The sequence below is a fragment of the Primulina eburnea genome, chromosome 14 (assembly GCF_022965805.1).
Source record: "Primulina eburnea isolate SZY01 chromosome 14, ASM2296580v1, whole genome shotgun sequence".
Classification (NCBI taxonomy): domain Eukaryota; kingdom Viridiplantae; phylum Streptophyta; class Magnoliopsida; order Lamiales; family Gesneriaceae; genus Primulina; species Primulina eburnea.
In genome coordinates, this window is record NC_133114.1 from 490,318 (window position 1) to 515,038 (window position 24,721).

The 24,721-nt window shown below is 33.8% G+C and overlaps 2 protein-coding genes and 1 pseudogene across 2 annotated transcripts; 1 reads left to right on the top strand and 2 right to left on the bottom strand.

The window, feature by feature from the left end:
* Positions 1-1,837: 1,837 nt before the first annotated feature.
* LOC140811891 (protein ROLLING AND ERECT LEAF 2-like) lies at positions 1,838-5,735 on the top strand. Its single transcript, XM_073170013.1, has 4 exons — positions 1,838-3,261; positions 3,659-3,837; positions 4,284-4,507; positions 4,809-5,735. Exons 1-4 carry the CDS (start codon positions 2,205-2,207, stop codon positions 5,596-5,598), a joined length of 2,250 nt encoding a protein of 749 aa, XP_073026114.1. The 5' UTR covers positions 1,838-2,204; the 3' UTR covers positions 5,599-5,735.
* Positions 5,736-6,134: 399 nt separating this feature from the next.
* LOC140811780 (aspartate aminotransferase, cytoplasmic-like) lies at positions 6,135-11,223 on the bottom strand. The gene is made up of 12 exons (XM_073169851.1): positions 10,964-11,223; positions 10,708-10,779; positions 10,569-10,630; positions 10,413-10,496; positions 9,663-9,762; positions 9,436-9,556; positions 8,848-9,011; positions 8,595-8,732; positions 7,776-7,897; positions 7,498-7,592; positions 6,811-6,931; positions 6,135-6,421 (listed from the first exon to the last, which is right to left on the bottom strand). The coding sequence occupies exons 1-12, from the start codon at positions 11,150-11,152 to the stop codon at positions 6,337-6,339; spliced, it is 1,353 nt and encodes a 450-aa protein (XP_073025952.1). The 5' UTR covers positions 11,153-11,223; the 3' UTR covers positions 6,135-6,336.
* A 731-nt stretch (positions 11,224-11,954) lies between these two features.
* LOC140812371 (uncharacterized) lies at positions 11,955-16,754 on the bottom strand (annotated as a pseudogene).
* Positions 16,755-24,721: the final 7,967 nt, after the last annotated feature.

Genomic DNA, 24,721 nt, shown 5'->3' on the forward strand with positions numbered 1-24,721 from the left:
TGATTCTCCTGGTGAGGGATTTGCAATTACGGTCTACCAAAATTTAGTGGATTCAAATGTTTCTACATTTTATCTCTGATGTAGTTTTTATTTATTGTTTTCAAGGAAAATAAGTGAATAACTATTAAAATTTTGATATACGGGCATAGCATAATTAATTTATTTAGTTGGGGAGAGGATTCTCAAATTTGTTTTTAAATTAAACATCGCGTGCTAAACTTGATATTTTTTTTTTTTGGCAGGTGAGCTACAACAAGTAATCGACCATTTAATTTTAATTAATAAAGCTAAATCTTCCATTTTACCTAATCCTCGCCTTTAGTTGCTGGTCCCTTCTTTCCCTTTTGATGTAATAGAAATTTGACTTTAAAATTGCAAAAGAGACAACTTTTTAGTTATTTGATTTTAGAAAAGTGAGAGATTTGAATATCATTTCAAAATATTTTATAACTATTTTCATCATAGTTTTAATTTGACACAATTAGTTGTCAATCTCAATGTCTTCACTTTGAGAGATCAAAATACACTTCTTTTAAAAAGTCAATTTTACTTTATTTTTTCTTCTCAATTTTATCTATGGTTAAAAAGATTTTTTAAAAAAGACTCGTGATAATTTAAAAATGAGTGGGTTTCATGTGAGACCGTCTCCCGGATCTTAATCTGTGATACGGGTCAACCCTATTTATATTCACAATAACAAATAATACTCTTAGCATAAAAAATAATATTTTTTCATGGATAACCCAAATAAGATATCCGTCTCACGAATACGACCCGTGAGACCGTCTCACACAAGTTTTTGCCTTTAAAAATATGTCGTGTTTTAAACAATTTATGTGATAATTTAAACGACGCATTGCAATTATATTGAAATAGTTATCTTTGATTATAGTAAAGTTAGCTTATGTTAATAGAGTAGGTCTCATGTGAGACCGTCTCACGGATCTTAATCTGTGAGACGGGTCAACCCTATGGATATTCACAATAAAAAGTAATACTTTTAGCATAAAAAGTAATACTTTTTCATGGATGACCCAAATAAGAGGTCCGTCTCACAAATACAACCCGTGAGACCGTCTCACACAAGTTTTTGCCATGTTAATATTAGATAAATAAATTTCGCAAAATAATTTTCTTTATATATCCTGAATATTGATTTACTCCATGAATCAAATGAGGCGCGATGAATTGTAAAATTTTAGTCTAAAAAAGAGTAAAATTTCAGTAATTATTGGTCATCCAAGCAAAAGTGTAGAATTCTTATAGGAATACATCTAAAATCAATTAATATATCAATCCATAGAGAGATTTAATCGAGAAAGTTGATAACACAAAATAACCATTATAAAATCTCGATATCAATAATTACTGATAATCCAAGCAAGAATTTAAGAATTTGAGTGAAAAATCTAAAATCCATTGATATAACAAAATTCGATAGACTTAGAGAGTGTTTACAACTTTTAGAAAACTGATAATTAAATTTTTAATTGTAAATAAAAATTTAATAATCAGTTTTTGTTAATACTCCACTCAGTCGATTGAGATCAATTAATCGATAAAGATACTTTGATAATGCAACATAGAGACTTAAGATTTTAAAAAAATAAAACTATGAAATCTGGATAAATATTGGAGAACCTAAAAATAGATTTAAAATAAGTTAGTATGGAGAAATTTTAAACTCGTTCGTTGAAGCAAGTTGTCCCTTAAACGATCAGGACGACGCCGTTCCACCTCGAAAAATGTGACCGTTGCTCCCTCCTTTTTCGAAAAACATAATAAACGCGATTTTCCTGATTTAAGTGGTTCCCCAAATCAAATCAGTAGGAATTGTACGTAACTGGGTGAATGAAACCGCAGAAAACTCTCTCTTTCTCTCTCTCTACGTGACATTTTGTCTGTTTCTCCTTTCCTCCTCAGCATTCATCATTTCTTCATCCACCCTTTGTCAAAAGGAATTCGTTAAAGGAAGAAAATAATTGTAAATTTGGAGCGAATGTATCTCTTGCAAAATATAGTCGGAGTTTCCTAGAGTTGTTTTTTGCTTTCATTTTTTAGTGCTTTGCTTCAGTCCCATTTACTAAATCCTCCTACCCTTGGTGGAATAATCAAGAAAGATTCAATCTTTACGCGAAGAAATGACCGCTTCTGTGTGATTTGTGCTTTTTGTTTGTGGTTGTGTGAGAGTATACTTATCTTGTATGAGCGAAATTAATCCGCGATACCCTATTTGTTTTGAGCTTGGATTAGACAGAGGGAGGAACGAAATGGGATGTGCTCAGTCGAAAATCGACAATGAGGAGTCTGTTTCGAGGTGCAAAGAGAGGAGAAATTTGATGAAAGAAGCTGTGGTCTTGAGAAATGCTTTCGCTTCAGCTCATTCTGGTTTCTCTGTGTCCCTTAAAGATACTGGTGCCGCCTTGAGCGATTATGCACAAGGAGAGGTGCCGCCACCTCGTCCGGAGGCTGTGGTGCAACAGGAGCCCTCCTCCTCCGACCATCCTCCGCCACCACCCCCTCCTCCGGTGGAAACAACCCTTCCTCCCCCTCCTCCGCCCCTTCCAAGCTTTTCACCCATCACACCCCTTCAGCGTTCTGTTACTATGCCAGCTGTGGTGTCAAAGATGGAGAAGAAGAAGGGGAAAATGAAGAGGATTTCCATTGATGAGAGTGATATTTATGAAGAAGAAGAGGAGGAAGAAGACAAAGGAAGGTTTCGTAGGACGAAGAAAGAGGTCGTGGAGGTGGGATCGGAAACTCCGACGAGAACTCCCAATCAAATGACTCCGCCGGAGATTAAAGGAATGGCTTGGGATTATTTCTTTATGGACAATATGCCTCAACAGCCATTGGATGAGGTTGAAGATGAAGATGAAGAGCGAGGTTACATGGAAGAGAGAAGTGGCAACCACAGCGGAAATATCAATTTCAATAGTATTGGAGGGACGGTGGAGTTCAAGACTCCGGAAAAGCAAGTGGGATCTGAGAGGATTGAAGAGTTCAAGACACCGGACGAGACACCGGTAAGTGTGCCAATGGAGAAGCACTTTTTGCACTCAAAAACAGCGCCACCGGGAATTAATAAAGTTGGATTTGGTGTTGGAAAGTTGGTGGGAAATACTAACAGTGTGGATTTGCTGAAAGTTTTGAGTGATATTGATGACCATTTCCTCAAGGCTTCTCAAAGTGCACAGGAGGTATCGAAGATGTTGGAGGCCACCCGATTGCATTATCATTCAAATTTTGCAGACAATCGAGGTGATGATAGAATTTCGTAACATTGGCTCCAATTCTTGCTTGTTATTAGTCATGTTCAATTATAATATGCCTGGATCGGTTTTATTTATTCACAGAGGCAGTTTGATGCTTGAACTATACACAGAGGGGAGACTTGTTTGAAAAATTCGAGTTACCTTTATTGAAGGCCTTAGCTTGAATCATGAACCCAAACACTTGGATTTGTGAAAACTTAAACCTTTGTAACTTGAATGTAGTTTAAAGCTATTAAAAAACAAATACCATGTTGTCAAGTCTCTGTTGAATTTGAAAGACTTGTTAAGATTTGTGAAGAATATCTTTGTTTAGTCGTGGCATGATATAATGATCAGATTTTACTGTCTTGAAGTTGACAGATATTGTCACTCTTATCTTTCAGGGCACATTGACCATGCTGCGAGAGTCATGCAAGTTATAACATGGAATAAATCTTTCAAAGGTGCGGACAATAGTAGTGAGGGAACAAAGGATAATGTCGATGCTGAAGATTATGAGACACATGCCACTGTTTTAGATAAATTGCTCGCATGGGAGAAAAAACTCTATGAAGAAGTCAAGGTGCATTGATAACTCTCCGACGATATATGTATTTGAATGTCATCCATGATCTCTTTTTTCCATTTTGTTTTTATTAGTTAGTTACAATTGAAGTTGACTTTAACTACCTTTAGGCCTTGATCAATTCACATCTCTTTTCCAGTACTGTATGTGTAGAAATGTTTTTGCAATTTATCCAGGGATGAAAAAAATATCCCTTTTATTTGTTATGCATTCCTTTGTTGGATGAAAAGGTTTAAATTTTATGTAAAATCTTTCTAAAATTGCAAGTTTTACCCTCCCAAATCCACTGAGGTCACCCCAAGTCCCCAACTGTCCAAATTCTTTTATCCTTATGATGAATGCAAGCTCCGGGTCGTTTATATGTTGTTCTGCTCTGATTGTTAACTGCATATTTTGTGAAATTGAGATACCGCTTGTGATTTATTTTTCCTATCCGCTGATAGGCTGGTGAGCTTATAAAACTCGAGTATCAGCGAAAAGTTGCTGTTCTAAACAAACTGAAAAAACGGAAAGCTAGTTCTGAACAACTCGAGAAAGCAAAAGCCGCTGTCAGCCATTTGCACACTCGTTACATAGTCGACATGCAATCCTTGGATTCAACTGTCTCTGAAGTGAATGATATTCGCGACAAACAGTTGCATCCAAAGCTCATCGGTCTTATTCGTGGGTAAGTTCCTTCATCTTCTCTTATACTTATGAATTCATATTTCTGATTCAATTTCTTGTTGCCTATATAGCTCACTTTTTAATAAACAAGTAGTATTTCTATGGGATTTTAGTTTGCTGTGCTGCATCATGTGTTCTTGGCTGATATTTTCCTTTGGTTTTTATTTTTTATGTTTTTTCTCCAAATAATTAACTATTTGGACTAGTTTAGGCCGTGTTATGATACAAAACCGTGAGATTTTGTTCTGTTGAGATGTATATTACCTATTTTCTTAAAATCAATTATCTTTTAACTCTTGAAGGATGACAAATATGTGGGAATCCATGTGCTCACATCATGATAGTCAGCTCAAGATTGTTACAGATCTCAAATTCCTCGATGTTTCTGGGGTCCACATTGAAACAAGCAAACACCATCATGAGCGAACCAAACAGCTTTCAACGGTGGTGGACGAATGGCATTCACAGTTTGAAAAACTCGTAACCAATCAAAGACAATACATCAGTTCTCTCAACAGCTGGTTGAAGTTAAACCTCATACCAATCGAGAGTAGCTTGAAAGAAAAAATCTCATCGCCTCCTAGAACTCAAAATCCTCCTATCCAACCACTACTCCATGCCTGGCAGGACCTCCTCGAAAAACTCCCTGATGAAATTGCGAAAAATGCAATTTCCTCCTTTGCAGCAGTTGTAAAGACCATCTTTATCCACCAAGAAGAGGAAATGAAGCTTAAGGACAAGTATGAAGAAACTCGAAAAGAGTATTTTCGGAAAAAACAAGCCTACGATGAATGGCATCAAAAATACATGCTACGCAGGACACCGCCAGAGGAAGACACGGTTAAAGCTATAGAAACAGGTGCAAAAGACCCTGTTTCTGAGAGGCAATTTGTGGTGGAAAGCTTGAAGAAGAAGATGGAAGATGAAATGGAAGACCATCAAAAGCACTGTCTTCAAGTGAGGGAAAAGTCGGTCGGGAGCTTGAAAATCAGGTTACCTGAGCTTTTTCGGGCCCTGTACGACTATGCTCATGCATGCTACGATGCTTATGAGAGACTGAGATTGATTACGGAGTCTCAGCATGTCAAATGATCAGCCCTGTGTGATCTTTTTGTAGGAGATTTAAGTTTGGAGTCTTGTTGTCTTTCATTGATGGTAACTGGGATTGTGTTTTGATTGCAGACTTATTTATGTGGCGTATTTAGGCTCATCGTCTTTTAATGTGCAAACTTGTAACTAGCATAGTCTATTGATTTTTATTTTTTTAAGTTTTTACAAAGCTAATTCTCCTTAGGACCACACGCCTATACGTATGCTGCGTGAGTTTTGTTCGTGAATTAATTGTTGATTCACAGAATTGCGGCTTATAGTATCGGTTCATAACCAGCCTATAGAATATCAACGAGGCCGAGGAAATAGAATCACACAGAGCATTGGAACTTGAATTAATTTGGTTTCAACTTTATCTCTCTCTATTAAGAAATAACTCGAATAATATGTTCAAGATTGATTCTTCATCTAAGGGAATTTTTTTAAAAAACTAATAAATATATTAAACATCTCGAGTCATGAAATATAATTATTTAAGCTATGATTAAACCTAAAAACATATCTGAGCTCCACTCAAGTTTTGATAATTCTAATGATACTCTTATTTCCAACAGATTCAAACTCCGGTGACGAGTACAGAGTACATATCAAACCACCACATTCATATGAATGGCGAATATGGATAACATAAAATTTCTGTTTCCAAGTACTCGCTAAGACCAAGCAACTTATTTCGTATGAGTATTAGTCTACAACAATAAAGAAATGGTTGTAATACGGTCAGCCCATTTTTGTGACGGCAGCATGCATTGCATCTGCAAGATGTGGCACGGTCTTCGTACTCAGCCCAGCCATGCTAATTCGCCTGCACAATTAACAAGATTAATAGATTATCCTGATGCACTGAGTTTCACATATGCGTAGTATCGTATCAGAATTTATTATTTGTTGGTTATACTGGATTTTCATTGAGATGGAGAATACAGCGAACCTCAGGACACTTCACAAACAGATACATGACATAGTCAATGACGAGCACCGATTTTAAACAGAATTTTATCATGTTACACAATGCTCCTGGGGTCCTCCACTACACTAAATTTTTACCAGACACGTCCCATGAGCATCTAGAGTAATGGACAGTGCAGGGAGTAACACTAGATTAGAAATGCTGTGTGTGTGATCGGGGGGGTTAGACAAGGGTAGCAGAATACAATATCGAGTAGCCGGAAATATCCAATAAATAATTTTTACCCATCGGATGTCATGTATATGTGGTATTCTTTTCTCATGAAGGCTACTTGCTCTGAATTAAGTCCAGTGAATGTAAACATCCCAATTTGCTTGATAATGTGACTCCAGTCACCAGGTGTATCTGCCAGCATGAGATGGAACGTGCCAAATTAATATCAATACAAAACATCTTCTAAATATGAGAAATAGTGCAATTGGTGAATCACCAATACGCAAAGAGAAGCAATATTTAGACTTTTATCCTCTTCAATAACTAATTAGCATTTTTCCTAGCAGAAAGCCTGGGTTGATTTGGTGATTGTAACGGGAAGTTAAAAGCCACATGAAAGCGAAGCCGAATATCACAAAAGATGCAAGTGATCCTCCTCATCTAATTTTCCATGTCATAAAATAGACGTTACAGCTACAAATTTAGACAAGGGAGACTTATGCCATGGATACCTAAATGATTGGCTCTACTCACAAGATTTGACATAATAGAATCATATAATGACAGAAAGAATCCAAAATAGGCATGCATTTCTAAATGTGATGGTTTGCGGGTGCTATCGATTGCCATATAGTTGTTCACACATTAAGAAATGCTCAGACACAGTAAAAGATGAGAAGTGCAACTGATAACAAGTGTGGGGGCTCCTGTGTGGAGAAAAGATAAAAAAAAAGCACAAAGAATTAAATCTTAAATACCTCTAGCATGTAAAGCATCTAGAAGCAGGTGGCGCATGCTAATAATACGATCAGCCATCGCTTTCAGCTCATTTGTCCACTCTTGAAACATAGAGCTGCAGGTTCGTAAATCAGTGACCTTATATTAGTAAAGACATCCACGGTCCAGGTACATATATTTTTTGACATTCTTTTCATATCATGTGAAATATGTATAATTCTCCATTTTAATACCCAAGGGCTCAAAACATTTGTGGTACATCGCATATGTTACAACAGTAAACCACAACATTTCATACCTGTCCTTGAGGATCGTTCCCACAATTGATGCGCCGTGAATGGGTGGGTTTGAATACATTGGCCTGATCACCAGCTTCAATTGAGACTCCACCCTACCTGCCACATCCGCAGTTCTGCAAACCTGGAAAAATTTTCTAGAATAATAATACCTCCGCACTTATGTTTACTATACTTGACCACCTCGAATATGCAGATATGGTGCTAATTGTTTAGTTTATATTATGAACCTACACAGATATTGGTGCTTGAAGCCTCCTAGAAATGCTAATTTTGGACTATTTTCTCCACTCCACTCCAGTGTTGAATTTTCTTGAACATCTTATACATGCATCAATACTAATTGAAAACAGATCTTTAAAGAAAAAAAATAAAAAGAAAAACAGACAACGCTGAGGATGAAATGAATCCTTACTATACTTTATTAATTTCATGTAGCAATACAATATTCAGCATCAATCAAGGACACATTAGCAGCATAAAAGAGCAACCTAAAAAAATAGGTTTCTCACTGACAAAGGAGATCAGTGTTTTTCCAGTAATACTTGAAATAAAATGGAGATGCTGTCGAACATAGCGAGAATGAATTGATCAGTTCTCACAAATTTAACATTTGAATGATGCCATGGTCAGATGATTACGTGAGAAAAATCAAGTCATTTGCCTCTTTCTTTGATTAGTATGGACTTTTAAAATCACTAGCAACAAGAAGATTGGGGAAGACCGCATATGACACATTTTTTAATGTTAAAATATTCAATAAAGTGTGTGATCACAACTAAATCAAATCTGCTACCGATGTCATTGTCTTTCGAACTTACAATGCTTAGGGCACCAACACGCTCCCCATAGAGGCCCAAGTTTTTAGCATAACTTTGAGCCACAAGACATTCACCCCCATCTGCTACAAACATCCGAACAGACTGAGCATCTGAATCCAAGTTTCCACTTGCAAAACCCTAAATCAAAGAAATTTAAATTAATGCATGTGCGAATTGATACTACAGAGCAGTCTGACTCAAATTTAGATACTATAAATATAATTTCAAATTCCATGCATGACAGTTCAATCACCTGATAAGCACTATCAAAGAAAGGCAGCAATGCCTTTGATCTCATCAAATTTCTAATCTGCTCCCACTGTTGGGTAGTAGGATCAACTCCTGTTGGATTATGAGCACATGCATGCAGAAGCACAATGGATCCGGAAGGAGCAGATCCAAGGTCTTCTACCAAGCCTGTTGTTTTCACAAACCTACATATCTTAGTCCCTAGATATCATCCAAACAAACAAGAGATCCATGTGGTAAAGCATTTATGAGCATATGCATTTCTAAGTCAATGAAACAGTAAACAAACGATGCTACAGTTTAACATTAATAAACGGAGATATATGGCCATGTATTCATAGAAACCCACTACCTAGAACACTATCCGAGGCAGTTTTCAACTAAAAAACACTGCAACAAAAAGTTTATTCGACACATTTTAATGCATGTTTTGTGTTACTGAACAGGAGCCACACTTAGTAGATACCTGCAGGGTAAATATCAGTTTAACAGAGTCTTCCACAAAGTAAGGACGCAAAGTAAAATATGGCAGCCAAACTCGATCCCAAAGTGCAAAAGCAGTACATTTAATTATAAGAGAATATTTTCAAACCTTGGAAATCAAGTCCACGAGTTGCAGGATCATAGTAGCGATAAGTCTTTACAGATAATCCAGCCAAACCAAAAACTTTGGGGTGGTTTCCCCATGTTGGCACTGGAATATATATGGTACGCTGCAAACACGTGGGCAATGGCGAAATGATGACTAAATCCATATTGCCACAAGTAAAGAGGAGAGAAAGGTTTAAGTAGAGCTAAACCTAAAGGATTTAAACTCACTTGATGATAGTGCCGTGCCAAAAATTCACCACCAACCCTCAGCGAGCCAGTACCAGATAAGCACTGAACAGTTGTGACCCTGTTTTCTCGAATAGCAGGACTACTTGCAAGAACACAAAGAAGTGATTCACAAAGATCTACTATTTTACAAGTCAAACAGAAGGCAACCCAATCAAGGACAGAAAGCTATCAGTGGCCAATAAGGTTCAGCTCACAACTAGAAAGAACAAGTATAGTGATACAATGAAGGATAAGAGTGGCCAACATCAAGTTTAAGCAAGCCAGATTGGAGCAAGAAGCTATGGACTGAACAGGAGTTGGGTAAAGCAACACGAATGGAATAAATCTGGTGATAAGACAACAAATCAAGGGCATTTATATTGTTAACACTCCTCTTGCATTAATCTATAAATGTTATTTCTTCGGAGAGACACGGCATTTCCATGATAGCTAGTAAAAGATAAAATGTGATACCTAAAGGGAAAAATCAGTTGATAAGGTATGTCGTTTTGACGTAATTATGCATTCAACATAACATCTAGGATTCACGAGAAGAACGAAAGTAGATATGGTATTTCTATTCGACAGTATTGTTTACAAAAAAAACACTCGATGCTACCATAGGCTACAAAAGTGCTAGTAAAAGAAACCAATGCTCTATTATTATCGTCAAACCTGGTTGAATCAAACTTTGAAGCCTTCATGGATAAACAAGCAGACAGTCATTGCAGAGTTTAATACACAGATTACCTGTCAGAACCAAGAATGAGCTTTGCACTCAGTTTATTGAAATCTGCTAGTCCAACAATGGGGAGATACTCCTTTACACGAGAGCTGCGTCAGAATTGAACTTATCCCCGCATTCAACAATCCTGAAATCTCCAAACACAAAACTACGACATATACCTGTCATTGACTAGCATTTGCTCTGCTTTTCTAACAACATTCAAAACAAGAGGTTTTCCTTCCTGTGATTACACGATCAAGTTAAGATCCGCGCTAATGAAATCAGTATTTATATATAATTGAAGACCGAGCAATTCACCTCTGTCCGATATGCACCGACTCCCAAATTCAATTTCACCGGGCTAGGGTCTTTATTGTACGCAACAGTCACCTTTATACTCAAAATTGGTTAAGAAAGTTTAAAACTGAGTGGAACAAAGCATTCGTAACATGCTATCAGATCTGATCAACATCTTAAAACATCAATCATTGATAATTTTAAAAAATAATTATTATTATTATTTATTATAAAGAATCGAACAGATCATGCAGATTTCCAAAACATAGAGAGTTACTCCGAGAATAGGATCTTCGGGAGCTTGAACAACGTTGTGAAAGACAGAACTCTGACCGCCGGAGAATCCAGAAGTCGGCGAAACGTCGATGGATTGGTTGGCGGAGTCCATAGGAGAGCTTTGGAGATGTCCAGCCAAAGTAGTTAGCCTCCGATCAGCGGGTGATGGTGCAATGTGGCCCTTGTGCATGATACTAATCAAAAAGACGAATATTCTGCCTTTTCCTTTGTGCTAAATTACGCCAGGCGCGCATGCAAACTGCCTCCGCTTCACCATACATGTAAACATTTCTCTCCGTGACGTGGCACTATTTATTTAACATCTTAAATTATTTCCTGTTTTCCCAAATAAATACGAGTAAGTCTATCTTTATTCAGTGGCACCAATCAATCTTGCATATATTTATAATAAAAAATAATATTTTTACATAAAAAAAATATTTATTTGTGGTTCACTAAAATAGAGTATTTGTCTCACAAAATTGATATGTGAGAACTATCTCACACAAATTTTTGTAAATAAATTTAACTAACATCAACTAAATGAATATTAACATTTGGAATAAAATACGATATGATTTCATTTTTTATAACTATAATATGATATTTTATATTTTTAAGATCTGTCAATGATTTTTTTGTTATGATAATTGTCCAGATTCCAATTATTATTATATCTATTTTATGTAGTTATTACGGTTGATCATAAGAAACGAGTACGGCACGTCTCCCAAGGAAATTATTGCCTCCTTCATTTAAAGTTTGACTATTCAAAAATTTCCCCTTTGTAAAAACCTTGTAGCTACGTCGGTTGAGGAATAGATAAGACAATCAAGTTTCACGCTTCTCAAACAATGATGACACATATCCGAATGAATTTCTACCAGACATACATCTACAAAATCGCACTAGAACAAAACTTAGAACGCTCACTCCAGTTTTATCCCGCCAACATCATTCATCGACCCTTCAAGCTGCAGGAAAAAAACAAAAATAACAGATCAAATCAAAACAAAAATAACAGATTATATCACGGGGACGTAAATGTAAAGAAAATTGGACAATATTTGCAACGTTCGGATCACAGCGTGCCTTGACAAATCTGTCTCACAAATACGATCCGTGAGATCGTTTCACATTAGTTTTTTACATTCATTGAAGGATAAGAGACGAGGTGGCCACACCGACACGGCACGTCTCCCGATGAAATTATTGCCTCCTCCATTTAAAGTCTGACTATTCAAAATCTAAAAACCTTGTAGCCACGTCGGTTGAGGAATAGATAAGAATCAAATTTCACGCTTCTCAATTGGAATAAATGCAGAATCTGACCTTAAAGTAGGTTCATCTACATCCATGTAAGTTGCGAGTTTTCCAAGGGATATTGTGGAGTACACTTTCAAGAAAGTTCGGACCCCTGACAATAGCTGTTACTGCTTCACTTCATAAAGAAATAACTTCAACTGTAGCCTATAGAAAAAATTGAAGCACGTATCACCATCAATTACCGTCAAATTTTCAACAGCCAAGCATAAAAGAGGCACAATTCTTGAGATACTTAATTAAAAATAATGTGATAATGACGGTGATACAAAATTACAAAAAACATTTCTGAACGTGATAAAGTAGAGGAATTGAGGTAATTTACGGGCCAAAGAAAAACAAAAAGAATATTACAAGTAGTTCACGGGGCCAGAAGCAATGTAAAGGCGATAAAAATGTGTTGATTAAAGAAAAATGGGAAAACGGCTGTCATGCCAGATTAGTAAAAGCCACTTGAGTAGAGTATATTTAGAAGAAGATCTCAAACCTGGTTGTAATTAACTAGAGGATCCTCATATCTCGGAGCAGAGGGAGTAATGAACTTTGGGCATGCATAAGAGAAGAGCTCATCATATAGAGCAAATCCATCATCATCAAACCTCTGCATCCACATTTTCTCACCGTACTTCTCCCGCAATTGGGAGTTCACGGTCTACTCGACAAGCTTAACCAGAGGGCAAAGAGAAAGTGAAATGGCAAGCAAGGCATACATCTGCTCGTCTTCTTCAAAATCTGATCATACTGAGGAGATTTTTGGTGATATTGCTTAGTCTTGAAAATGTAAATAAGTATTTTATTGAACTCTCGAATTGCCTCCACATATCTGTTAAGAATCGAATGGGGTATGTATTAGGATGGATTACAGAGAATTCAACAATATGACTCCAGATAATGGAACAAATAGATAGAAATCAAAATCTGAACCATGATGGCAAACAATCAAAAACTATCTTATAGGATGAAATATTAAGAAACTGGTGCAGATACTCAATTGAGAGAGAAAAAACAACATGAATCTGAAATATTATTAATGCTGAACCCGAATGTTTGAATACGAGTAACTAAATTATATAGAATACTAATCCTAGTCCTAATCTAATACACGTTACGAGTCCTCATTAAAACATACTAGTCCTAACACGATTGAAATGCCAAGTCTCCTAAGGTATTAAATTACTACTTCTAAAGCAAATAAAATCTGAAAATAAAAACTAGTTAAACTAGTTCTGCGTCAGAATCATTTATTAAAATTTATTGGGAACCGATGTCATCACAAAGCTAGATGCATAGAGGTGAATACAGAGAAACCAACCTTCTTAGCATAAGATTTGCAAATCCATAATGATATATAGTAGCTATTGTGGCTTCCGATTACACTGGTGTACACGCCTTGTTGACTTGTGTCAATTGGAAGTACACGCTTCAGGCCGGTATGATAATCACCCGGTAAACAATGGACTCTAAGTAGACCTATCATACTAAAATATCCAACACCTTCAAGACATTACTACCACCACTGTAGTCATATCCATCAGTAGCAGTAAACTGTTCAAGCCCTTGCTTCTCCTGCTCCAGGATTTGAATGATCATAGACTTCTCCTCGAGGGCTTGTAAATAATTGAGGACGCCATAAACATTCCAAGCCTAAGAGGCAAAACATGAAACAACATTAAGAGATGGTTTTCTCAGGATCCTAGTTGGATTAAATGTTATGCATAGACAACCAGAACAAGAACATAAGAGATTCATTTCTTATAATTAGTTTAATTAGGTCCATCTTTCTTTCAATGATCGAACAAAAAAATCTGTTAAAAGTAGTACCTTTTCAGGAAAACTTTCACATACAGACACAGACACTGCCCAAATACATAATCGTCTACTTCAACAAACCTGATCATGTTGTCTCAGAAGTGAAATCTCTTGCTCGGTCTTGTTCTTCATCTTGGCGTGATATTGACAAAACGACTGAAACTGGTACGCAAATTCATCCACCATGTCCCACAACCACTGATTTGGCAGTTGCATATTCACTACTCCATGCAACACAACCTGCAAACAATGACAAATACATACTTCCAATTTTAATAATTATAATTATAATAAAATAAGTCAAAATCAGTCAACACAAAATCCCTACACTGCTGAAAAGCGAGGCTTATATCACCATCGATTCATACTCCATAATCAATGTGGACTCAGCCAATCCACATTTCTTAAAAAAAAAACAATTGAAAAAATTATCAATCAAGGCTTCACAGTGCACCTGACACTGTAAGTCAAACAAAACCCCCCTCACTAACCAAAAAGAATCACTCTTTGCGACTTATGCATGAGTATCATCACAGCCAAATCTCAATCATCTCATCCGATTGTCCTGTGTAGATTCCCTAAAATATACAGAACTCTCCCCAAATAACAAGTGCGGGAAATTTATTTAATCTATTGAAAGTTGAGAATGATAGTTATTCAAGGCGCACATAAGTACACGTCTCAATGGACCTAAGCTAAAGCGCAATTCAAGGTGGTGGCTTTAATGAACTAAGGCATATTAAAGAACAGCATTTTGGAATTTAGATGTTTTAAGATATTATGTTGTATATCATCTAACACTTGTTTACTTGTGTACAAATAAATACAAATAACTGGTACTTAGATCTTACTAAAATTAAACATTCTTTCATTTGAGGTGCACTTAAAATGAACCTCTCGCATTTAAGGCACACCAAGACATGAACTTCAGGACAAGGTACACGCCTAATTAAAGGCCTGCTCCTATCCATGCCCCAGGCACAAGGACTGCACCTTGAGTCTCGGTATATGTTTTATGAACTTTTGGTAACTATGCAGAGAAGTGGCATTCGATGCCGCATTGCTCAAGCTGTCAAGTATACCTCAGAAATCTCAAGGATTTCTACACCATGCTTCAACCGGTACCAACACATCATATTAGCAGTCTGCAGTTGTAAAAACTAAGAAGAGCACACGCTCATTCACCATTCACATAATTCTCCCAATCCCACTTGCATTGTTAGAGTCTGGTGACCTAATCCTTCTTGGCCAGACCAAAAAAGTTCAGCAATATGACAATTTGTTAAAAGACAATTACATGAACAATGGTATCAGATATGGCCATCCACAAGTCTGGAAAATCAAATGACAATTCTCCTAAGCCTCAACTTTTGGACCTCAATCTCTTGGAATTATGTTTGAGGATTTGCAATTGGAAAATGATTTGGTTATTTCTAACTCAGAAGATTAATGATTGGGCATACTGCTCCAAGAGACGACCAGTTGGGATAAAAATACAACACTGGATTGAAACTACTCGAATATCAATTTAACAGTGAATGCGAGGAATATGAAGGTAACTGACCAAACTTAGCCAAATCAGTATGGTTTCTGAATTTCAATCTATGTTTGAGAATATGATGAATTAGGTCGTAGGCGTTTAAGAACAAGTTGATTTGGCTTGTTATCACTAGATTAAAACCACAACTAAGAAGAGAGCTTCAATTCGATGGACCACTCACATTAAAGAAGACGTTTATCGTGGCTTGGGCCCGTGAAGCTTGGCTGAATGATCATATATTCACTTCAAGGAATAGGAATATTTCGTCTGTAGCTAATTCTTCACAACAAACCGTCAATATAGCTAGTGACCACGCTCTAGTCTACAACACTATATAAAGCTCAAACTGGATAACTTCACAAACGCTACATAAGCTAGCCCAGGAAAATTTTAATAATCGAACACTCTCACGTAAAGGTGGCGCTTGCAAAACTGAATGAAAAATGATAAATAATTCCTGAAAAAGAACATATCAATAAAACATGAATTTCTCAAACCTGAAAGAGGCTGCAGCAATAGTTATCCCAGGAATCAATACGCTGCTTGAGCGTAGGCGAAAGCCTAGCGTACAAATGACGAAAGCACATCTCGCGATAAAGCAAGCAAAAGACATGGTCGTTATCAACATAGGGAGCGACGTCATCAACGGAAGGCCGAGGAGAATCCTTGAAGAAGCGGTCGCTGATGCTCTGAAAGGAATTCTCGTACATCTGGTGGATCTCGTAGACGTTCTTCTCCCTTATGTGGCGGTACATATGAACCACGAAAGACTTCACCGAATCGGGTACATAATCGGGTATATTTTCTCTCTTTGAAAAAACTCATTTACATGTTCTAACTTTTCAATGGTCGTCAAATTATTTAATTGACCTCATTTTTAATTGAAACTCACTTTTATCCATTTTTTGTTGAAACATCCATCTTCCTCGTGCGGGACTATTAGATATATAACCTTCTTTCCCAGTTTCTTTTGATTTTTGACCTTCTTTACCTTAATCTTTGATAATTAACCCTCAATTAGAAATCTAATCCTAATTTTTCCAAATTTGCCCTGGCCTTCTAAAGCCCAACTAACCTAACCCAAAATCTTAATTTTTTCCACCTTCCCACCCCACTCCATTAATCGTGCTTTCATATCTTCCTACAATATTTAATCATTCTCCTCTGTATTCAAAAAAATGTTTGTTATCAAAATCATTCTCGCTTTTATGTCTCTACTATGAATTGTTTTTGGCAATCTATTTTTCCCTCCATTTCTTTTATTCATTAATCACATGAAGAGTACATAAGTTTTAAAAAAGGAGATTAAACATTCATAAATGATAATGCATGGATTTAGGAATTTGGATACAAGAGACAAATTAAAGTAAATAATTGAAATCAATATAATTCCCTTTAAATGAATACTTCTTAACACATGCATACAGGGGTAGGGGTAGACTCAATTTTGGTAATGATGCTAAAGTTCGTATAGGCATAACAAAGATAATATTTTTACTGTTGGATGTTGCTGGTTATTTTTAGGATTTTTGCAATATTTTTTTGAGTTGGAGAAGAGATTTATTACAATTGAGTCTCAAACTCGAAACTTAGTCTCAAACTTGGGGATGATAAGTTTTGATATATATTATTGTTTACTGATAAATTCTAAATATTATGATGCAGTAAGTATTGACATTGTCCTTTTATTTTAAATGCATGGTCCACGCTAAGAAAATATTGAATGCATAACTCAAGACAAGACATCTTTTTATTGTGTATATTTTTCAAAGTAATTAAATACATTAATAATCAGTTCTTCATTTAAAAAAGAAAGAAACAGACCTCACGTCTGCAGACTGTAAAGAAGAAAATGTACATATTAGTCTACAACGTTGTGTTATTGGTGAATGGCTGGGAAGGCTGCAGTGTTAGAGAAAGTTGGAAATTTTGTTTCTACGTAAATTTTGTTTCTACGTAAAGTGATATTTGTTGACAATTTATGATTTAGATGAATTTGAAGATATATTGGTTAAAGAAAAGTTGTTTTAAAAGGGTAAAATAGTAAAAAATATATGTATTAAAATGAGAAGGTTATATTTCAAATCAGGAGTCAAATGGAGGTTAATTAATTAAATCTTCCCTATTAACAGCACATATCTAGTTTATTAATTTTTTTATTTAATTCAATATAATATATATTGATGATTTCCTTTTTTTGAAGAAGAAATGATTTTCTGTTTCAAAACTGAGTTTTGTCCAATGACAAAAACTTGTGTGAGACGATCTCACGGGTCGTATTTGTGAGACGGATCTCTTATTTGGATCACTCATGACATGATACTCACTCTTGTCGAATTTAATTGATTCGATGACTTCATTTATCTCAAATATTTTACTCATGACGTGTATGTAAATTTCGATTGATTTCAGAAATAATTCGCCTCGACATTATTTTGAATTCCAATGATAAAACTTATAGCCAAACTTATTTATCATATACCATAGTCCTTTCCACGAAAATAAAGAGATTTTTTTTTTATAATGGAGAGAAATAATTTTTAGGAATGTGTACTGTTTAAAAAGATGAAATTATATATAATTTATTTTATTTTATATATAAATAAGTCATTTCTAATGTGATTTTACTTTGACACTCTTATTAATTATGAATTTAAATATGTCACGTTTGATTTCTTTTTTCCATTTATTAATGAATTTAGAATAAATCGAATGAAAATGAAATATACACTATGTTCAAAATTTTATAATTCTCTATTTTTTATTTTTTTTGTAGGTCTACTGTGAGCTGATATCATGGATATATATCCCTGAGATAGGTTGACATGATCTATTTTCGGAGTGAAAATAATGTTTTTTTCATTATTCGAGTCAGATAAGGAATATGTTTCACAAAATTGACCAGTGAAATAACATGAGTTTTTATGCTAATTTATATTTTTTGCTTAAGTAAATTAACATCCATGAATAACCTAAATTATGTGAATTTACGTGTATATCCTTATTTTCGTTAAATATTATTAATAAGTACATATTATTTTTTCATGAATTATTAATTTTTAAAGAAAAATTAAATTTTATTTTGGAATACAATTTACTCTCCATTTTTTTTAAAAAATAATATATTTAATGGAATTAAAAATAAAAAATTGAGCCATGATATATTCTTAAAACAAAATTTGACCTCAGCACCATTATAAATGAGTCAAACTCAAATATTCTAAACTTCGGTTCCGCTCATCTCGTTTACTTGCCTACAATCATATCGCTTTTTTTTTACCTTTTCATTTTTTTAAAGGCTTCTTTTAAAACATATATTTGATACTAATTTTAAAATAAAATATGCATAATCTCTACTTCAATAAAATTTTTATTCACATCATATATATAAATGTTACTTATGCAGAAGAATGATATATATTCAAAACAGTAAACAAAAATAATGGGACACCTGGATTCAAAACCAAACAATGAATGAGGTTTACTTAAAAACATTGCCCTTTGAAATATTGCATACAATAGTTACTCAATAATTGGAATTAGATGGTCCCAACTATCAAAAAAAATATATATTACATACACTTGATACCGTTGTGTAGAAAATGTTTCTTTACATAATTAAAACATTTATGCTACTTTATTTCGTGGAATTGATTAACCATTGTTGTTTGTGTAAACACTGCTACATATAAATAGCATTTACAAGTTGGCACCAATTACAACATCCCATCCGAAGCATTGCAAACATCCAATTTAATCAGACATGGACAAACCCAACATCTTTACACACAACCAAGAAACTCATATAGCTACACACAACGTTGTCATGATTATAGATATTAAGAAAAACCAATTGGATGTCATCATCGAAGCTCTCGTTCTTCGACAAGGCTATGAAACCCAAACAAATAAAGGTTCCATAAGAATTAGAAAGTTGATATGTCACGTTTGATTTCTTTTTTCCATTAATTATTGAATTTAAAATAAATCGAATGAAAATGAAATATACACTAAGTTCAAAATTTTATAGTGCTCTATTTTTTTTTTTTTGTAAGTCTTCTGTTAGCTATTATCATGGATATATATCCCTGAGATAGGTTGACCCGGTCCATTTTTGGAGTGAAAATAATGTTTTTTCATTATTCGAATCAGATAGAAAACATGTTTCACAAAATTGATCAGTAAAACAACCTCACATGAGATTTTGTGCTAATTTATATTTTTTGCTTGAGTAAATTAACGTCCATGAATAACATAAATTATGTGAATTTACGTGTATATCCTTATTTTCGTTAATTATTATTGATAAGTTCATATTATTTTTATTCATGAATTATTAATTTTTAAAGAAAAATTAAATTTTATTTTGGAGTACAATTTACTCTCCATTTTTTGAAAAAAAATATATCTAATGAACTAAAAATAAAAAACTGAGCCATGATATATTCTTGAAACAAAATTTGACCTCAGTATCATTATAAATGAGTCAAACTCAAACATTCTAAACTTCGGTTCCGCTCTCTCGTTTACTTGCCTACAATCACGTCGCTTTTTTTTTTTACCTTTTCATTTTTTAAAGGCTTTTTTTAAAACCTATATTTTACACTAATTTTAAAATAAAATATGCATAATCACTACTTCAATAAAATGTTTATTCACATCATATATGTAAATGTTACTTATGCAGAAGAATGTTATATATTCAAAAGAGTAAACAAAAACAATGGACACCTGGATGCAAAACCAAACAATGAACGAGGTTTACTAAAAAACATTGCTCTTTAGAATATTGTATGCAATAGTTACTCAATAATTGGAATTATATGGTCCCAACTATTAAAAAAAATATATATTACATACACTTGATACCGTTATGTAGAAAATGTTTCTGTACATAATTAAAACATTTATGCTACTTATTTCATGGAATTGATTAACCATTGTTGTTTGTGTAAACACTGCTACATATAAATATCAATTACAAGTTGGCAACAATTACAGCATCCCATTCGAAGCATTGCAAACATCCAATTTAATTTAACATGGACAAACCCAACATCTTTGCACACAACCAAGAAACTCATATAGCTACACTCAACGTTGTCATGATTAAAGATATTAAGAAAAACCAATCGGATGTCGTCATCGAAGCTCTCGTTCTTCGACAAGGCCTATGAAAAGGTTCCATAAGAATTAGAAAGTTGATATGTCACGTTTGATTTTTTTTTCCATTAATTATTGAATTTAAAATAAATCGAATGAAAATGAAATATACACTATGTTCAAAATTTTATAGTGCTCTATTTTTTTATTTTTTTGTAAGTCTTCTGTGAGTTGTTATCATGGATATATATCCCTGAGATAGGTTGACTCGGTCCATTTTCGGAGTGAAAATAATGTTTTTTCATTATTCGAGTCAGATAGAAAACATGTTTCACAAAATTGACCAGTAAAACAACCTCACATGAGTTTTTGTGCTAATTTATATATATGCTTGAGTTAATTAACATCCATGAATAACATAAATTATGTGAATTTACGTGTATATCCTTATTTTCGTTAAATATTATTAATAAGTACGCATTATTTTTTCATGAATTATTAATTTTTAAAGAAAAATTAAATTTTATTTTGGAATACAATTTACTGTCTATTTTTTTTTAAAATAATATATTTAATGGAATTAAAAATAAAAGATTGAGCCATGATATATTCTTAAAACAAAGTTTGACCTCAGCACCATTATAAATGAGTCAAACTCAAATATTCTAAACTTCGGTTCCGCTCTCTCGTTTACTTGCCTACAATCATGTCGCTTTTTTTTTACCTTTTCATTTTTTAAAGGCTTCTTTTAAAACCTATATTTGATACTAATTTTAAAATAAAATATGAATAATCACTACTTCAATAAAATGTTTATTCACATCATATATATAAATGTTACTTATGCAGAAGAATGATATATATTCAAAACAGTAAACAAAAATAATGGGACACCTGGATACAAAACCAAACAATGAATGAGGTTTACTTAAAAACATTGCCCTTTGGAATATTGTATACAACAGTTACTCAATAATTGGAATTAGATGATCCCAACTATCAAAAAATTATATATTACATACACTTGATACCGTTATGTAGAAAATGTTTTTTTTACATAATTAAAACATTTTTGCTACTTTATTACGTGGAATTGATTAACCATTGTTGTTTGTGTAAACACTGCTACATATAAATAGCAATTACAAGTTGGCACCAATTACAGCATCTCATTCGAAGCATTGCAAACATCCAATTTAATCAGACATGGACAAACCCAGCATCTTTGCACACAACCAAGAAACTCATATAGCTACACCCAACATTGTCATGATTAAAGATCTTAAGGAAAACCAATCGGATGTCGTCATCGAAGCTCTTGTTCTTTGACAAGGCTAGGAAACCCAAACAAATAAAGGTTCCATAAGAATTAGAAAGTTGATATGTTATGTTTGATTTTTTTTTCCATTAATTATTGAATTTAGAATAAATCGAATGAAAATGTAATATACACTTTGTTCAAAATTTTATAGTGCTCTATTTTTTTTTGTAAGTCTTTGTGAACTGTTATCATCGATATATATCCCTGAGATAGGTCGACCCAGTCCATTTTCGGAGTGAAAATAATGTTTTTTCATTATTCGAGTCAGATAGGAAACATGTTTCAAAAAATTGACCAGTAAAACAACCTCACATGAGTTTTTGTGCTAATTTATATTTTTTGATTGAGTAAATTAACATCCATGAATAACATAAATTATGTGAATTTACCTGTATATCCAACGTTGTCATGATTAAAGATCTTAAGGAAAACCAATCGGATATCGTCATCGAAGCTCTCGTTCTTTGACAAGGCTATGAAACCCAAACAAATAAAGGTTCCATACGAATTAGAAAGTTGATATGTCATGTTTGATTTCTTTTTTCCATTAATTATTGAATTTAGAATAAATCGAATGAAAATGTAATATACACTATGTTCAAAATTTTATAGTGCTCTATTTTTTTTTGTAATTCTTCTGTGAGCTGTTATCATGGATATATATCCCTGAGATAGGTCGACCTAGTCCATTTTCGGAGTGAAAATAATGTTTTTTCATTATTCGAGTCAGATAGGAAACATGTTTCAAAAAATTGACCAGTAAAACAACCTCGCATGAGTTTTTGTGCTAATTTATATTTTTTGCTTGAGTAAATTAGCATCCATAAATAACATAAATTATGTGAATTTACCTGTATATCTTTAATTTCCTTAAATATTATTAATAAGTACATATTATTTTTTCATGAATTATTAATTTTTAAAGAAAAATTAAATTTTATTTTGGAATAAAATTTACTCTCAATTTTTTTAAAAAATAATATATTTTATGGAATTAAAAATAAAAGATTGAGCCATGATATATTCTTAAAACAAAGTTTGACCTCAGCACCATTATAAATGAGTCAAATTCAAACATTATAAACTTTAGTTCCGCTCATCTCGATTACTTGCCTACAATCATGTCACTTTTTTTACCTTTTCATTTTTTTAAAGGCTTCTTTTAAAACCTATATTTGATACTAATTTTTAAATAAAATATGCATAATCTCTACTTCAATGTAATTTTTATTCACATCCTATATATAAATGTTACTTATGCAGAAGAATGGTACATATTCAAAACAGTAACAAAAATAATGGGACACCTTGATGCAAAACCAAACAATGAATGAGCTTTACTTAAAAAAATTGCCCTTTTGAATATTGTATACAACAGTTACTCAATAATTGAAATTTGACGGTCCCAACTATTATTAAAAAAATATATTACATACACTTGATACCGTTATGTAGAAAATGTTTCTTTACATATTTAAAACATTTATGCTAATTTATTTTGTGGAATTGATTAACCATTGTTGTTTGTGTAAACACTGCTACATATAAATAGCAATTACAAGTTGGCACCAATTATAACATCCCATTCGAAGCATTGCAAACATCCAATTTAATCTGACATGAACAAACCCAACATCTTTGCACACAACCAAGAAACTCATATCGCTACACACAACGTGGTCATGATTAAAGATATTAAGAAGAACCAATCGGATGTCGTCATCGAAGCTCTCGTTCTTCGACAAGGCTATGAAACTCAAAAAAAATAAAGTTTCCATAAGAATTAGAAAGTTGATACTCATTGACAAGAATGTATGTAATTTATATCTTATTTCGACCACGCATCGTAATATCGTCACCTATATCAAAAAAGAACCGTCTTCACAAATTTTTTTATCGCTTCGCTTAACTGAAATCAACATCATCTTCAAATATATTTATAGTAACCGTACTTTATCATTTATGTGTGTTACCGTTGCTTTCTGTACATTTGTAGGGGAATATGATTTACGTACGCTATTGTGTTCTCGAATGTGATTTTCCAATTTAAGACCTTGTTGCACACCAATAAAACCTACTTGATTTGTAATCCACTTGTGAAGAAATAAACCCCAACTATGTTAATGTCAACCAGAGCTTCGAACTTACTGTCCAAACAAGGTCTGTGATTACTGAATTTCAAGCCAACGATGCCAATGGATATCAACTTCAAGAGATTTAATGAAATCACTCCTAAACTTAATGCAAATGAAGACCAACGTAAGATTCATCTTCGAAAATTATTTCAAAATGTTTTCAAAAAATGCTTAATCAACTCTGTGATAACTTTGCATTTATAATTGGTTTTGTCAAAAACGTTCGACCACTTCGTAATTTCACGAGACCGAAGACTGGAACAATTGGTCATCTAAGAGAAATCGTCCTCATGAATGAACGGTTATTCATGATAAACAATGACTAAATACATATACAAAAATCATTTTCTTTGCTACTGTACTTTACCCATTTTCTGGTGCACACTTTTAATTGTTATATTTTCCAACAGGTACGAAACTATAGATATTGGAATATGAGATGATTTAGCTGTCAATGAAGGCCAATTGATGAAAAAATATGAGGCTCGTTCACCTATTGCGGCTATATGCAACCTCAGAATGCAAACA

Excerpts from the sequence above, each read along its gene's own strand:
- LOC140811891 (XM_073170013.1), top strand. The coding sequence starts at position 2,205 with ATGAGCGAAATTAATCCGCGATACCCTATTTGTTTTGAGCTTGGATTA. Across the intron at positions 3,838-4,283 it reads AACTCTATGAAGAAGTCAAG|GCTGGTGAGCTTATAAAACT; the intron begins GTGCATTGATAA and ends ATCCGCTGATAG. Across the intron at positions 4,508-4,808 it reads CTCATCGGTCTTATTCGTGG|GATGACAAATATGTGGGAAT; the intron begins GTAAGTTCCTTC and ends TAACTCTTGAAG.
- LOC140811780 (XM_073169851.1), bottom strand. The coding sequence starts at position 11,152 with ATGCACAAGGGCCACATTGCACCATCACCCGCTGATCGGAGGCTAACT. Across the intron at positions 10,780-10,963 it reads CCGAAGATCCTATTCTCGGA|GTGACTGTTGCGTACAATAA; the intron begins GTAACTCTCTAT and ends TTGAGTATAAAG. Across the intron at positions 9,763-10,412 it reads CTCATTCTTGGTTCTGACAG|TCCTGCTATTCGAGAAAACA; the intron begins GTAATCTGTGTA and ends TCTTGCAAGTAG.